The following is a 17,055-nucleotide window of genomic DNA, read 5'->3' on the forward strand; positions in this document are numbered from 1 at the left end:
ACTAGGACGAAAATAATATCTCTCTTACCTCTACCTGAGGACAGTCTCGCTTTTCATTTTCATCTCTAAGCTTTTCTTTTTCTCTGTCAATGGAGTTTCCTACAGTTGATTCATCTGGTTCTTCTCCCCTGCCGCCTGAGCCACCAGATCCGGATCTCGACGTGATGATGCCGGTGGTTCCTCATGTCCCTCCAGTTCCCCCTGACCCTCCACCGGCTCTCCTAGTTTGCGCTTTCCTCCGCCAGATCTCGCCGTTTGTCATAACTTCTCTCCAACGGAAAGAACCGGAAGCTCCGATGCCATGGTTTCTCTGTGCTTCTACCAGGTTCTCGCTCATGTTTCTCTGCTCAGATGCAGAAGCATGGGTTGAGATATTAGTTGCAGGGTTTTTAGGGTTACTGATAGCTGATTGCAAGCTTACTTTCCTCTATTGCTCATCAGTTCAAGGTCTCGAGGACTGGACTTCGAATGGTGAAATACAGGAGGTGGTTTGTTTTCTGAATGCAGCTATTACCACAATGCAACCCTTTGGAGTGCAGCTCCCTGCTGCTATGTGCAGGCTTCAGACAAAGAAGATCCTTCATCTGAAACATGGATTTCATGTTGCTGGATCCAAGTTCCATTGCTTCAAGCTTTCGCAAGGTATGGAGTTCATAATTTGTTGGAGTGAGTCATACTTCTTCGATCTTTGCCTGCTGGTAGAATTTAATTGTCTTAGAAGGAGATCCATGTGTCTCTGGAATCAAGATGTTATGATGGTCTTGAATGGACCTTTACCTCTTATTGAGGATGTTACAAGCCTTTGCTTGGCTATTTGGCGATGGTGGTTTGTCTCACAGCACTCTGCCTTCTCGAAGAGAACATGGATTGTGATTTCTGCTCTAGGCGTCAAAGCTACACTGCAGAAAGCTCTTCTCTCAACATTATCATCAGGAAACTCAAGACTTCATTGTCTTTCGGACTCTACCGTCTTTGCCCTGCGCTTAGGGTTGGTTTTGATTGAAATCACAGGTTTTTCCATCATTGGGAACCTTGTCACTTTCATCACTCCGTTATCATGCTCTTCTAATCTATGCACTGTTTATTTTGCAAAGGGTGATTTACCCAAACTTTGTTCTTCAAGTACTCTGTTTTGAGATTATGAAATAAAAACGTTGACAAAAAAAAAAAAAAAAAAAAAAAAAAAAAAGAGAAGGAAAATGCCATAGGAAAGACTCAAGCTGCCTTTAATAATTGCACGTTTTAAAAATAGGTACATTCATAATTTATCTCATCAAAACTTAGAAAGATTTAGTTAAAATATATGTGTGGATGATCTAATTTTTTAGTTTCATCTTGTTCTTACAAAATATTAGAATAATTTGCAAGGTACATACTTAGGCTAGGTGACTAAGTGACTTGATGCGGATTTTTCTATTGTGTGCGTTTATTATCAAACCCATAGCGCTCCAACGCGCTTAAGCATTGGGACGAGAGAGCGATTGAGATGAAGACTCATGACTTGATTGGCTCCACCAACGAGTTGGGCTCCTATGAACACCACAGGAACAGTCGGGCTGCAGCCTAGCTGAGCTAGTGCTTGTTCTATCTCCTTACCTCTGTTGATCTCATCTAATTCATAGATCGTTGGGTTCACGCCAAAGTCGACGAAGAGAGTCTTGATTGAGTGGGACATGCAGCACGAGTTCTTGCTGAAGATCACAACAGGTTTCTCGGATACCATCTTTTGTAGCTTCTCCATCGGTGATAAAATTATGGTTTTTGAAAGAATTAATTTCCTTTTAGGATATGGAAAATTTTAAGGGGAAATGTGGAAACTGGAAAGCTTTAGGAAATTTGGGACCAAAATGAGAGAAGTGACTTTGAATTCTTGTGTGATGATGTGTTAAGATCGACTATAAGTGTTCCTATATATAGCAACTTCGCAAATGCATGCAGACAACTGAAAATGAAGATTCTATGCTCTTGTTCGAATCCTTGGTTCTATTATTTTGGGGATATTATGTACGTGTCTGGTTTTCAATAGTATTAAGAGTTTCCACATTTTTAAAAAATAATAAAAGAATGTTAAGATGGTGGGAATATGTAAACAGTTGGAGTTATGGTCGGTTGAGTTACTCGTGGCTCTTACAAACTAAAGGATCAAAAAAGGTTATCAACTGTGAAATGGACAAAACAGTGTTTGAGTCTTCTTTTATAAAAGGATATAACAAAATCTTAGCTGTGAAGAATAATATGATACGGACGAATCATGTGATGTTTATATGTAGTACGGTCTTTCAATTTATTGAGCTGTAAAAGAACTGCAGTATCGCATTTTCTTATATCGCATTATTTAGTTTGTTAAACATTCTTGAAACTGGAATAATTTAAAGATAGCTTCCAATCTTTTAGTTTGATACGAAAGAACTTTTATTTTCTATCAGTTACAAAAAAAAAAACTTTTATTTTCTAATATAACTATTTTGTGCAACTAAGTACTGATATAACTATATGTTGTGACAAAGTGAAAAATATAATTGTTCAATTTTTTTTTTTTGCTAAATATAATTGTTCAATGTTTTGTGATTTTTGTTCTATTTAATTATTTTTGTAACTGGTATTTTACTCAAATGATGGGCAAAAATATTCTAAGCTAGCCCATTCAATCTTGATTTTTATAAATTGTTGTGCTGAAAATTCGATGTTCCATAAAAATTTGATCGTTGCCACCCCTTTGAAATAGTTTTAACTTTTAGATACGTCTTAGATAAAAGTTTCCAGCTCCATTGCTTCTTCAATATTTGTGAGATCAGAGATCGCATGATATTATCTTAATAATCCTGACCACTTGTGAGAAAAAGGTAAACTATGTGGTTCCGTTTTAGCCTTATCGTCATGCATGAAGTTCGAATATTACGGTGTCAAGCCTCAAGAATCAATCAACTTGAGCTTTATTCCCTATTCTATGGATAAAAGTTATGTTAAGTCAAACTCATGGCTACGAAGATGGATTTGATAGCGAAGCAGGCAAGTAGTATCCCAAAATAAAACAACTGAAATGCTAAGTCACATTTTTTATTTTGCGCCTTTCAATGATTTTAGAAACTCATGATTTTAATGGTGGCCCAATGTTGATCTCAAGAGTCGTTATTCTCATATCAAGATAAAAGTTTATTATGATTTTCAGCGTACGTGATTCACGTACCGACACATATACGTACATAATATGCAAAATCACATCTTAATTGTTCCACAACTGGCCCGTACCGTCCTATAACATGGAATATATATGTAACAATCTAACAAAATTGCTAATATGGTAGAATCCAATTCTTTACACACTTTGGCGTAATAGTTAGAATGTAATATTCTACAATGGGGTTGAACAATCACTTCCAAAAAACTTTGTTATGGATAGTGAAGAATTTAGTGATGGATTGATCCAAATTCAAAAATTTCTTTAATTTGATAATCTTGTATACAACTTGCAGCTAATTTTCACGTCTGGCCAGCTAGATAACAATCACCTAACGCATATTATGTTGTTGTTTTTTTGGAATAGGACGATTGTATATAATTAATAGTTAACGCTTAATATATCATAAAATTAAAACCATACAAAATAAAGTAGTTATTTTATACCTTTGATAGCTAATGAAACTGATAAAGTTTCAAAATTTGTTTTTCCCACCAAAAGTTATAAATATGTTTAAACGAAACAAAATACAATCCCTTGAATATCGTTTTTCAAATATAATACTAAATAAAGAAACAATAGATTGGATTTTGTGGTGCATCGAGTGTTTTTATAAATGGATTAAAGTTAATCGATATGTTTGTTTTGTTCATGCCGACCCAACTTCCTTTGCCAGATTTTCCTACACAACCCCAAAACGAATAGGCAAGTTATGTAAGAGATTTCTTATATCATAACAACTATGATATCAAACTAATTACCATAAATTTAACTTTTATACCTCTACATGATCAACTTTATCTTCGTCCTTTAAAACTGGAACTTCATCGTTTTCTGTGGACGCAGTTTCTACGTTTTCTACGGCCACATTCTCTGTAGTTAAAGTATCTTGAAGTTCTGATTCTGCTGTTACCGGAGTTTGTACATCTGGTTTTAGTTCTTCAGTCTCGGGAGGTGAAATTTCAGCGTCGCCGTCACCCGAAATTTTATCGTCAATACTTTTTTCCTCTTCGACCACCGGCTCAATATCACCTTCTTCTGCTATTCAAACCAAAAAAAAACATATGCGTCAATGTTTTCTACACAACACACAGTACAACTCTGAAGGAGAAAATATACTTATTATCTATATCAGCCGTATAATTTCTATATAAAATTACAGTAAAACATCGACTTAGTTTCACAACTGCAACATATTACTTCAAAATTATAAACCGCATGGAAATGAAGAAACTATGACAAGATATAGGACTTTTTTCGTTAAATAACCAAAATTTTGTTTAAATTTTGCAAATGAAAACCAAAACAACATAAAAAATCATACAATGACAAAATGTAAGTAGGAAATGATTTTCTTGCGTGTGATTTTAAAATGTAAATAACGTGATATAATATAAAACAAACATGATCTTCGTCAAATACTTATTTTCAAAATATTGTCACAGATGAACTAATTTACTTACGATTTTCTTGTCCGATCTAGTTTTCAAAGAAGAGAGTATCAGCATGTAATTAGATTATATTATTTACGTACCATTTTGTTCATCCACAATCAATACGCTCTCATTTACGTCGTTGGATGTTTCCTCCGTCACAATATTTTCTGGCACTATGGCCATTACCGGCGGCAAAATGGTGGTTTCCTTTTCCTCTGACTTCTCACCACAATCTACTTCAGCTTCTTTTTCCTTTGATTTCTTGGCATTGTTTTCCAAGGTGATATCTGGCCGGTCTGCAGAAACCGCAGCGGCCACGTCGGTGGGTTTCTGACATTGGCAGCTTTCTTGTTTTTTAATTGTCTCATTTTCTTTACCCTTCACTGATTCAGATTCTAAGGGTTTTCTGATCGTCCTGGTGTTTCCCGTAACAACATCGTGTTTCGATTTTCCACAGCCCATTTTTCTGTAATTAAATAAGTTAACGATTTTATGAAGTAAAAAACAATGTGTTGATGGAAAGGATGAATCTTTTTGATGGATCTTTATTGAGGCAGATTTACGTGAACGATAAACCAATTCCAGTTATTGTTGGTTTTTTCGCGTTGTGATATTCGCTTTTGTTAGAAAATGTTTCTTTTTTTTCTTCTTTTTAGATGTTGTTCGGTGTTCCAAACTTAAGGCTATACCATTTTTCTCAAAAGAAATTAAAATTATTTAGTTTTCTGTTTTTTTTTATTAATAGAATAGATATGTTATATTTAGTCAGAGAGACATGTGAGGCATCCTAAAATAAAATTATTGAGGACAAATAGACAATACCTTTTTAAATATATAAACAGATTGTTCTTTATTAATTATTATACTACAAAGAAATTTGAAACTAAAAGCTGTTGTATTGTATTGATTGAAAATTTTAGCCTTTCTTTGTCAAAAAAAAAACTTTTAGCCTTTTATTTTTAAAAAAAGTATTGATTGAAACGGAAAAATGTATGATTGGTCTAACGTGACTAGTAACGAGACTACTATGATCGACAAAAAACGGTCGAATTTTTATTATTTGAGTGAACTGAAGCTTATGGAATTTGCTTATAAAACAGAGGTTCCACTGGTAGAGAAAATAAAGATGTGAATGCATGTTTTAGTATTAGAATATGTGAATTTGATAAAAGTAAGCAGAAACTGGTTCGACTAATCAGTTTCATGCATTCTACGGTTACTCTTTGTCTCGTTCTGTATCCTTTCGGGACTTCGCCCATAATGAGAAGAAATGTCCCCCTTTTTGTGTGTAAGCCTCGAATAGTAAAACAACATTTGAAAAGTTTTAGTAAAATTGCCAATGGTTACAACTGACATCTCTGTATATTCACTTTAGTGGGATGTTTATCCTACATAGTAAAAACATTTCCAACACATTGATATTTTCACTTCTACAATAGTATTTAAAGATGATATTGTTCCAATCTACTTATATTTCTTCTTTTTCTATTTTTTTAAGCCTTATCAATTGATCCGGTCGATTCCAAAAAACGCATTTAGTACTGTAGAATGGGTTAGTCCGAAAATTACTATATTTTCTGACCCGAATTTGGAATAAGTTCCGACTAATGATAGAAGATAAGAGATAATATTTCTTCTTCTATAATAGAGATCATTATTTTAAAGAAATACATTAGAGGATATTGTATCTTTATTATAAAGTTTTTATATTTTAGAAGAGAAAAACTAAAATACATTGAAAATGGTTTAAAGGGAAGAAAAAGTATTTTACGAAAATTGAACAAATGGTAACACCATAAGAAAACGATTTGAATTCTTACTTTTTGCTAAAGAATACGATTTGATAAAACATTAAAAGCAAATAGACAATTACACATGATTGTTGATAATGACTTGACACATCACAAACGACAAGAAACAATTAGAAACAGCAATGGCATTCGTTTTTAGGGTATTAAATTTTTAAGGAAGCTTCATAGCATCAAGAACAACAAGAAGCATAAAGACAATTGAAGCAAGAAGAGTGATGGCAACAGAAGCAGCAGCTTGGTGACAGAACTTTCCAAAGACGTTACAAACTTTCTTCCACATCACATGTTTATTCCCTTGTGAACCCATTAGCCCTATTGCACCGGCGGCTCCAGTGCCAGAAAATAGCAAACCCACCATTACTAGATCTCCTACCAAAACCGCAACTAACAACCCTTTGCTTCTTCTGCCTTTGCAGATCATCAGAACCGCTATCGAGATTGCTGCGTAACCGCAAGCTATAGCGTTTGCAGAAATGTTGTACCTACAGCATTTGTGTAATCATATACAGTATACTGCTTAATTTCTGTATTTTAACAGCAATCAATGAATTTGTCTTGGTTTTTAATTATTAAAATGTTATTTATTTATTGCTCGTCATGCCAGCTACAGTTATTGTACATTAAATTTTCAATGGACCAACATTTCTGTTTTGATTTTTTTTTCGCGGTGGTTGGACATTTATGATATGATTAAACTAATTACAAAATTAACTGTAAACTATCTATCTGTCAATGATTTATCATGATTTATATTGTTCTACATGTATGTGTATTTGTGCACGTATATGTGGACACATGTATGACTGTTATACACTGACATATAACACATAAAATCAGTAATTCACGGTAATTAAGAAAAATCAGCATTCCTTATGTGCATGCAATACATGCAGTGTATCAGATCTGTCACTTTATCCGTAGCTGTAACATTTCCAGATATGTACATGAACACGACATACATAGATTATAACTAATGTATTGTAGTGACTGAGCGGTGAGCATTTATCCCTGTTTACTAATTCAGATCAAACCGCAGCTATAACCAATTTGAACAATATTTTACTTGTAATAAAAAACTGGAATATATACAAATTAAGTAACGGAAAAAGATGCAAATAATAGGGGTGAGCACAGAGCTGATATTCAAAATTTTAAGGATATCGGTAATCCGATCCGTTCCATATTTTTCGATTCGATTCGTAATTTTCCAAATTTTCGGTGTTACGAACATCTAAAAAAACCAGAATATTTTATCGGATATCCGATTTAATCCGTCGATCCAGTAAAAAATAATGAAAAATCATTTTTGAAAACATTAAAAGAAAGGAAAATTTAATACTCCATAAAATAATAGTAATTCATTATAAAATATTAAAAACTACATACTTTTAAAAGTTTAATGACCAAATAATTAATTTAGTGGATTAAATAACTAAAATTTTATATAGAGATATAAAATTATATATACATGTATATGCATATATACATTAAGGATCAGATCGAATATCCATTTTTTTAAATGAGTATTCGTGATTTGCTCCGTATTATCTATTTTGATTACGAATAAAGATATCCAAATTTTTTGGATTGAATTGAAATGAATAACAGATCAAATCAAATCAAATTTAACTGATGTTTGTCCACTCTTGCAAAAATGCTGCCTTTAGTCACCACTTTAACCAGTGTCTATATCCGTGCTCTTCATGAGGACTTTTCTTACAAAAGGTCGAAGATGTTAAAAACGATACTAATCTTAAATTTTATATTTATGAATGGTTCCGTATTATTGAATGATTAAGAAAAGAAAAACTTATCCAGAATTTAAAATTTTGATTTTTTGGTTTTAGTTAACGCATGTAAAAGTTGTGTTTGTAACAATCATGGTCGTATGTGGAAATGCGAAAGAATAGAGAGAGGCTTACACAAAGGCAGACAAGTAAGAAGCTCTGGCTGTTGTAGAGACATCAAGAGGAGGCAAAGTTGGAATAAGCTTAATAGACACAACCTTTGTTTGTTTTGCGACACCAAGTACTGTCGCAGCCACCATTGTAAGAACCAAAGCCAACACTCTCATCGTTAATTCAAGACCTTTTCTAGACCCACTCTCCCTCTTTCCTTTTTCCATTTCCATCCCGTTCATATTGTTCTTGCGCTCCTGTTCCATTGCGTCTCACTCTGAGAAAAAGAGAGATAGATAGATAGAGAGAGAGAGAGAGAGAGAGAGAAATGAGTAAAAAATGATTGCCTTTTCCCAACTTCTCAAGCTCTCGAGTATATTATATACTACTATTATTTTGCCAGAATGGTTACGCTAACTGTTTCCAGAAAAGGTATACGTTTACATAACACACCTCAAGTGTGGATAGTAATAATGATGTCTACGTGGTTTTGAGTTTATGTGGCGCAAGAGAAATTCTTGAGCTTACGAAATAAAATAAATTATATAGATACGTGGCCGAAAAATGAAGTGTGAACAAGTCGTGTAAAAGAGTAACGACTTAAAAGTTAAAACAAAAGTGTGAATACATTTTTTTTTTTGTAACAAAGTGTGAATACATTATTCATCGAAAGTTGGGGAGAAGGAAAGACTTTGCGGAGTTTGTGACTTATTAGGGTGCTTCATTGCAAGTGTCAAATAAGGTAACATTGATATGTATACGCTACAAACTAATATTGAATCTCGATATTTTGAGCAATTCTTTTACCGTCTATTTTTCAAGAAATAAACAAATTTTATTAATAGGAAATAGAGATTACAAAGTTAATATTCAGAATTTATGTAAAACAAAATATTACATAAATAAATATATACAATATATATTGAAAATATAATATAAAAATAAATTTGATGATTTTCATGAATTGTAGTCTTACTCGATAAAGAAATTTTCAATATGCTATGTTATTTTCTTTTCACGTATTGATATTTCATATATATACTTAAGTAATTTATCACATCATTTCTCTGATGCATACCTTCAATAACAGATTTCCTAAAGTTAATTTTAAAAATACTGGTTCTCAAGCTAATGCTTGATTAGCTTCTATTAAGGATTTAATTCTACTAGGTTCGTCTCCGCGCTACGCGCGGATTATCATACTATATTTTTTCTAAATATATAAAAAGTTAATAATATTGTTTTATTGATTCGAGAAGATATCAAATTATTGAATTCTAATATTCTTCCAATAGATTGTTTTAATCAATTTATTTTCAATCTATTTTAATTTTATATTTATTTTATTAACGGGTTTTATGATTTATAATAAAGTTACTTTTACATTATGTGTTATTTTTAACTCTTGTATTTGTTTATATTATTTTCAGTTATTATTTATTGTTTATCGTGTATTATTATTTATTTCGTGGAGTATGTGAATTTAAGCTCTATTTGAATATCAACATTTATGCAGTTTATTGTAATAGGTATAACTCCAAACATGATTTTATGTGCCAAACATATTTTCATTTCAGTGTCTATATTTATATTATTATTTTGTATTTTAATAGAATTTTTAGTTAAAATGTTATTTTTAAATTGATTTGATTACTATGCATTTTGATTACTTGATAGTTGTTTACATATCGCTTTTACAATTTGTTTAATTGTATGTTAAATGGTCGTATTTTGTGTATCCCTTCAAATGGTTCTTAGTAGTACCAACTTTAGCTTTTTCTCTAAATGATAAAAATTCTACTTTGTATTTGTTTTACTGTAAAAATTAAAGAAGCCTGGTTCTCTTCAACGTATTATTCTCTTCAATGTAGCGAAGAACATGCACATATAGAAGAAAACTTGTCACTAAAATATCAACGCACATTCATATTAATAGTAGTTTTTACGTGATTTGAAACTTATCATTAAGCTGTTTTGAAGGGATAAAGGTTTTTATAGATCAAATGAACATATGAGATTGATAAACTTAAATATAATAGTTGGTACTGCTAATTTAAACATGATGTCAATACTATATTAGATATAATCTACATAAAATATGACATGTATTAGTTTAGAGTGGCAATGCCAAATACTAATCCAAAAAAAGAAAGACTAAATGAACACAATTTACCACAATTGTGTTTGACACATGAAATTTCTTTTACCACAATTTAAAGGGGAAAAAGTGAGAGTGAGAAAGATCTTGTGTAATCTTTTAGAGACAAAAAATGTGTTTTTTCCATTAGTAGTTAATCTGCAGATCACTGAATGGTAAACACTTCCTTGCTCCAGGTTTTGAGAAAGCCACCTGCGTCTAAAATAGCAGACATAAATCTCGATTAAATGATCTGCAACCTGTTGGTTATTCCATTAACAGGGCTGATTCCCTACCATTGACTCATTGAGGCCATCCAACAGAGTTGAATCCTTGTTCAAATTTGTACGACGGCTAAAGCCATTAGCTGATTCATACGACACCAAGTTCATCTGTTCACTCAGACACATGTGTAAGTTTTACAATCCGTAAAATCTAAACCACTTATAACAGAAAAGATTTAGAGTAACTCATACAAACATCTCACATTATCACCTTCTTTGACGCTCATTTTCCTCGGCGATTTGTGTTCACACCACAAGCATAAACCACGTGCTGGAACCTTTTGTCTGAATCCATATACCTGCCCAATAAAAAATTTACAACGACATTTAATATTTATTAGTGACACTTGAGTAATCAGATTGTATAGATCTTGAAAATGATACTGCCTGAAATGGTACTGAAACGAAACTATTTTTATGTTGTGTTGTGGCATATAAAACATGAAAATGATGAGTAAAAAGATCACATGATGTACCTTCGCCCACATAATCCCTGCCATTGCTATAAAGACAGTCAAAATTGTATACCGTGGCAGATATAGCACTCCAGGTCGATAGGCATGGTGGCCAAGCATTTGAATATCTGCAAATTCAATTAGTCATACGGAAATGAGTACTTTGAGATTCTGAAACGGGTGAACATAGTCTCTGAACACTTTTGTAATATAAAAGGTCCTGAGAATACTTGACGTAGTGGTCTCCCTAGGAGCTCCGTTGGATTCAAAACATTGAGCTTAGAAGAGATCCGACATGTAGAGCACTACAATGAAACAATAAATTAGTTCATAGAGCACAAATATATTTTTTTGATGTAATAATGGCTGAAGCGAACTCGCACTAACAACATTCTCTCGTCAATTTCTTTTTTTCCTATAAAATTTTATCCCAACACTCTATTTGTTATGGTTTCTCCCACTTACAGGATACTGGATCAAATGAAGGAAAGAAGACTTACAGGATCAACTAAGATGTATGTTAGATGTTGTTTTACTTGAAGCTGAGGCACTCGTACAACTCATATCACTCATCTGGCTGATCTTGGCGTCAATAAGGTCCGAGAATCCAATCGCGGTTTTCTCTTTTACAAATCGGTAGTACACCTCTCTAAAACACTACATAAATCATCATTTTTACACACAAAAATGTCTTTCAAATCTTTACAAAATAGTCCAGATATGACAATGTGTTCAGCAGATAGCTAACCTCTCGAGAGAACAACATCAATTTTATTTGTAGAAGCTGTGAATTTTGTCTCTGTCCTTCTCTTTTGATCAGCCACACGGTACATCACCTTGCTGCTAGATGCAAAGAAGTATGTCAGAGTGTAGATGCTCCCACATTCATATCGGTTGACACGGCTTTGAGCGATGAACCCTGAGCGACAGTTCCCTAGAGATCAGAGCCAAAAAAATGATTCAGTTGAATATCTTTAATAAATATATGGAAGAAACTCCATACTTCTCAGTAAACATATGTCTTTAATTAAAATTGCTTTTGGGATGGCCATACCTATTCATCATCGAGAATGAATCAAAAACTTTTGACACATAGAATCAACTCGCAAACAAAAACGTTAAGGCTCAGTGAGAAATTTACCTCTAAAAATGCAGGATAAGCAGTGGTGGTTGCCTCCATTCTGCTGAATATTTTGTCAAAATGAACACAGAAGCAATCAAAAGAAAATCATACAGTTCAGCATTGCTATTTGAGGGTTTTTGATTCAAGTAAAGAACCCAGGAAGCACCATATGGTTTAGCTGAGAACTTGAATTAATAGCCTCTAGCTCCATCTATTCAGATATCATAGACATATCAATTCCTCTTTCTTCAATTCCTCTGACCTATACAGAAGAAACTCCATACTTCTCAGTAAACAAAAAGCTCAAAACCAGAGCTTCTGACTCTAATCTATTTAATACATAGAAGCAGCAAGTACACGTAATTGTTGAAACTGAAGAAAAAAAACTGATGTCAGAATTTGTTTTGTCCCTTTTTGATTGTTTGATTGTTGATATACTTTTGCAGGATGACATTGTGGAGGAAGTCAATAAGCCAAACTTTGGATGAAAGCTGCTTTCAGTGATCAATTGTGCCAAGAATCAGCAAAAGTAGGAAAGAAAATCAATATTTTCTCACAATCCATCGAGATGCATACTGATGGAAAGACTCACCTTTGCAACGTCAAACTCGTGAATTTTGATGTCAATCGCACAGCCGCACAACCAACGATCCTCTATCTGCCTTTCTGATAAAAAAAATTCAGAGGAGTTTTCGGGATTGAATGGAAGCAAGTAAATACAAAGTGGTTTATAAAGAAGGAGAAAGAGAGGGAGGTGAAACGAATCCACTAAAACTGTATTGAAGAACACATTGAGAACAGATGGACTTTGTAACTGAGTTTTGATGAAAAGAAAACATAGAAGACGAAGAAGTCGATGAGTAAGTCGTAGGGTTTCTTTGTTGACTGGTGACATGGCAGTAAAAACGAAGAAAAGTAAATTGTGAGAAACTGATGTAAACTAACACGGGCTAACGGGCTGCCAGAAACACCACGAAATCGAAGCCCAAACGGAATTTCGGTTCAAGCCCAGCAGAAAGAAGGAAGTGTCAAGTTGGATGTATGCTGAGCTCCCATTGGTTGGAATTAAATGAGTGACGTGGACACTCTATCTATAAAGCTTATTTACCTTTTAATATAGTATATATTGATGTGCATATATGTTGTTAGTACATTATTGTGCGACATAAGCGAAAAGAACGCCGATGAAACTTTGATCAGATTATTCACTCTCTAATTGTTTGACTCGGTTACTGGGATGCATATTGGTAATTTCAATTCGATGTACGTTTCCAAATGCTGATCGCCAAAACTAAAGCTATCATTAGTAATATATATGTAATAATATTGTTCCGTCAAGCTACGTTCGCTCCTAAATTAAACCAGAAAACCTTCTTAAAACATCTTCCTACGTACATGTTATGGGATTTTTTTTTTTTGAACAACCCGATATTTTTAATTAAGAAGCAGAAAGGAAAACAGACATAGAGGTTCAGGCCCAAGTGGTCGGTCCAGACGAAATCGAAAAGGAAGAAAAGATACAATGGGCTTTAAGGGCCTCTTTAGCTAGAAAGTCAGCTTCATCGTTCTGAGAACGGTTGATGTGACGAAAAGAAACCGAGACGAAGAGAGACGAGAGACTGTTGATATCTTGGAGGATTCCATAGATCTCTTTGATCTGTCTTCTATTGTTGATTGCTCTTATGAGCGTTGAGCAGTCGGAGAGGAAGGAGATCGACACGAAACCAAGGTCGATTGCCTTTCTTACTCCTTTGTAGAGCGCTAGGGCTTCGGCAACGAGAGGAGAGCTGACGTCTTCTATCACCTGTGATCCCGAGAGGGCTTGTGGTGAGAGGTCGCTGATGATTCTCCAAACTACTCCGGCGTCCTTAGAGGCAGCGTTCCAAGCAGCGTCGACGAAGCATACCGGTTTTGTGGTGGGGAGCCATTCATGCTTTTGTTGATGGGTCCCGATTGGTACGTGTCCTTGCGTTTGTTGATAGGCGTTGATATTTGGACTTAAAAAATGGACGTTAATAAAAATAGAGTTTAATAATAAAATTAAAAATAAAATATCAGAATAATATGATTCTCTAGGTTTCAAAAAAAAAAAATAATAATATGATTCTCGTTCTTTCTCAAAAAAATTAATAATAATATGATTCTCGTGTTTCATTATTTTCCCACATTTTTCATTGTTTGAATTAGGCCATTGATACAATATAGATGTTGTCTTCATTGATACAATAAGTACCAGTAAATATATTAATTCAAATTATATGTATTTATCTATTATCTGTTATTAATACTAATTGCAATAAAATACTGTTTTGAAGATAATTTTCATTTTCTGAAACTAGTTTTAGAATGAATATAATATACTTAACATATTTTATTCAGGATATATTATAGTATTCAGAACTTTGCAATAAATTCATATTGTTTTAAAAATTTGCATTGATGATGATATCATTGTTTCTAATTTTATCGAAAATTATCTAGTTTAAAGTACAATTTATAAGATTTAAAAATTTATATCATTTAAAATTAATTTTGTCTGTGAAAATTCTAAAATCTAGACAATATATCTTGAAGTTTTTTTAATAATAAAATATGTTGGAATTTATTTTAGATGATCCCGTATATAAAAATCATTTTAGTTATAAATAACAGCAGATTTTATGAATTTTTTAAAATCTTAACTTAATAAAGTAAAATTTTAAATTAATAATGAATGATTTGAACATATAAGATCCAATACCACTAGATTTATAACACAGCTAAAGTTTATTTATTGAATAACAAGAAATTATGGTTAGATTCAAACTCTTTTTTTTCATGATTAAATATCACCTTTAAAAAAATATCATTCTAAAAATGAAAATATCTTTCTCAGAAGAAAAATGAATATAAAAACTAAGGTGTAAGTATATCTTCAACCCATAATATTATTTTAATGTCAAAAGCACATTATTTATAATTTTAGAATTAAAAAGAGTTGTTCTCCGATCGTAGCATCAAATTCTACACTATTTATTATATTATTTGTATTTATTATTTATTTAATTATATATTTTGTTAATAAAATAAGTGAATAGAAATTTATCTAAAATAAATATATCATAGTTTAATTTTATTGTTGTAAAAATAGTATTTTAGTGTGGTAAATATAATTACATCAAATTTGATATGAAATTATATTATTATATTAAAATTGTGTGATTTTTGCAGTTAAATTAAAGATAATTTTAATGTAAAACTATATTAAAATAGTATTTTCGAGTTAGATTAAAAATGATCTGAGTGATATTTAATCGAAATAAATGAAAAGAGAAGGAAAGTATTGAAGGGATTTTGTCGCTTAATGCAACCATGGCAGTTGGCAAGTGCAGACACTGATAGCTCATATTTGATGTTATAATCCACAAAATTAAATTTAAAATATATACTAGATTGTATACGTTTTGAAAATAAATATCAGTAAAATCTCTATAAATTAAGAATATTAGGACTGCACCAAAATTATATTTTTTATTAATTTATAAAAATTATTAATTTATCGATATACCAATTAAACTAAAAATTCAATTTAGAACTATAAAATTCTATTAATTTATAAAAGTTTTAAGTATAATTTATAGAATATTAATACTGTACTAAAAGTTTCTAAATGACATAGCTTTTACAAAAGGGACAAAAAAAACTAGATGGTATCATTTACATTTCAGAATTTCATTTTCTTGTCGGAAGGGTAATGATGAGTACCATATCAATCCGGTTCTAGAATAGTACACGGAATAGGAACTTGGAAGTCAGAAGCCCATCACTAAATTTATGCAAGAGCATCATTATCCCTAGCAACCCTAATGGGTGGTTAATCAATTTTTTAGTAATAAATGTGTGTTAAAAACTTATCTAAGCAACTTCTATATTTTTGCCTAAACCAAATTGGCAAGCAATTTAAGGTGGTTTCCCTCAACATCTATGCAGCAGTGCAAGGAAACTAGCGAAAGAATTACTAAATCAATATCCACTGGGGTCCATCAAGTTGAAGTATGAACAGATGATGAGAATCAGAGCGCACTATAAACAACAAGAAAATAAAATAAAAAGCAGACATACATTTAAGCTAAAGACCAAAAAACATGACACATCTTCTTCACCTACACAACCTGAGACAATCTTCGAGAAATTAAACCAACAAAGACCCTATTTCTTATAGAAATATTCAAACTTTAGATCAGATGAATCTCCAGTGAACTATGTTATAGAAATTAAACTAACAAAGACTCTATTTTTATAGAAAGATTCAAACTTTGAATCTTTTGATACAGAACTATGTTCGTGTACAGGCAAATGCAGTAAAGATCTAAACTTTTAACTTTGATTAACACAAACAGCAAGAACCCATACCGTTGGTAGTAGTAGCATTGGAGTAGTCTCTGCCATCGAGAAACTTCATCGGAAGTAGTTCGGAGGAAGGGGCCGGATTCGAACCGCCGGCGGTGGTGGTTCTGATCGGAGACGGTTTCCTCCTGTATGTATTCTGATCCATAGATTGGTCTTGGCGGGAAGATGAGAGCGTCGAGACGAGGAGAGTGAGATGAATCGAAACCAACTATCATCGCCTTCTGGAGAGAGATCACGATGAGAGAGACACACTTGAATGTCTGACGCGTGTCCTTAAGCGTCGTATTTTCTAACGCTTAATTAAGCTACGGCTCTTCCCTTAATATGTAATTTCCTTTTTTTAA

At 32.7% G+C, this 17,055-nt stretch overlaps 4 protein-coding genes across 11 annotated transcripts; all 4 read right to left on the minus strand.

Annotated features, from left to right (window-relative positions):
• Nucleotides 1–1,207: 1,207 nt before the first annotated feature.
• LOC130510757 (monothiol glutaredoxin-S4-like) lies at nucleotides 1,208–1,867 on the minus strand. Its single transcript, XM_057007370.1, has one exon. It carries the CDS (start codon nucleotides 1,739–1,741, stop codon nucleotides 1,433–1,435), a length of 309 nt encoding a protein of 102 aa, XP_056863350.1. The 5' UTR covers nucleotides 1,742–1,867; the 3' UTR covers nucleotides 1,208–1,432.
• A 1,960-nt stretch (nucleotides 1,868–3,827) lies between these two features.
• On the minus strand, nucleotides 3,828–5,076 carry LOC130511093 (uncharacterized). Its single transcript, XM_057007926.1, has 3 exons — nucleotides 4,713–5,076; nucleotides 3,960–4,219; nucleotides 3,828–3,860 (listed from the first exon to the last, which is right to left on the minus strand). The coding sequence occupies exons 1-3, from the start codon at nucleotides 5,074–5,076 to the stop codon at nucleotides 3,828–3,830; spliced, it is 657 nt and encodes a 218-aa protein (XP_056863906.1).
• A 1,358-nt stretch (nucleotides 5,077–6,434) lies between these two features.
• LOC130511204 (CASP-like protein 1E1) lies at nucleotides 6,435–8,767 on the minus strand. Its single transcript, XM_057008085.1, has 2 exons — nucleotides 8,348–8,767; nucleotides 6,435–6,907 (listed from the first exon to the last, which is right to left on the minus strand). Exons 1-2 carry the CDS (start codon nucleotides 8,587–8,589, stop codon nucleotides 6,577–6,579), a joined length of 573 nt encoding a protein of 190 aa, XP_056864065.1. The 5' UTR covers nucleotides 8,590–8,767; the 3' UTR covers nucleotides 6,435–6,576.
• A 1,620-nt stretch (nucleotides 8,768–10,387) lies between these two features.
• Nucleotides 10,388–17,055, minus strand: LOC108857513 (uncharacterized). 8 transcript variants are annotated; one of them, XR_008944844.1, is made up of 9 exons: nucleotides 16,715–17,055; nucleotides 12,341–12,380; nucleotides 11,948–12,133; nucleotides 11,700–11,856; nucleotides 11,430–11,504; nucleotides 11,221–11,327; nucleotides 10,948–11,043; nucleotides 10,757–10,852; nucleotides 10,388–10,679 (listed from the first exon to the last, which is right to left on the minus strand). XR_008944844.1 is itself a non-coding variant. In XM_057007868.1 (5 exons), exons 1-4 carry the CDS (start codon nucleotides 16,854–16,856, stop codon nucleotides 10,736–10,738), a joined length of 462 nt encoding a protein of 153 aa, XP_056863848.1. In that variant the 5' UTR covers nucleotides 16,857–17,054; the 3' UTR covers nucleotides 10,391–10,679; nucleotides 10,721–10,735. The 8 variants fall into 8 exon arrangements, 3 of the variants coding, with proteins under 3 accessions (XP_056863848.1, XP_056863847.1, XP_056863846.1); XR_008944842.1 differs by having other exon boundaries at nucleotides 12,341–12,383; XR_008944843.1 differs by lacking the exon at nucleotides 12,341–12,380 and having other exon boundaries at nucleotides 10,389–10,679; nucleotides 16,715–17,054.

Source organism: Raphanus sativus, chromosome 4, assembly GCF_000801105.2.
Source record: "Raphanus sativus cultivar WK10039 chromosome 4, ASM80110v3, whole genome shotgun sequence".
Classification (NCBI taxonomy): Eukaryota; Viridiplantae; Streptophyta; class Magnoliopsida; order Brassicales; family Brassicaceae; genus Raphanus; species Raphanus sativus.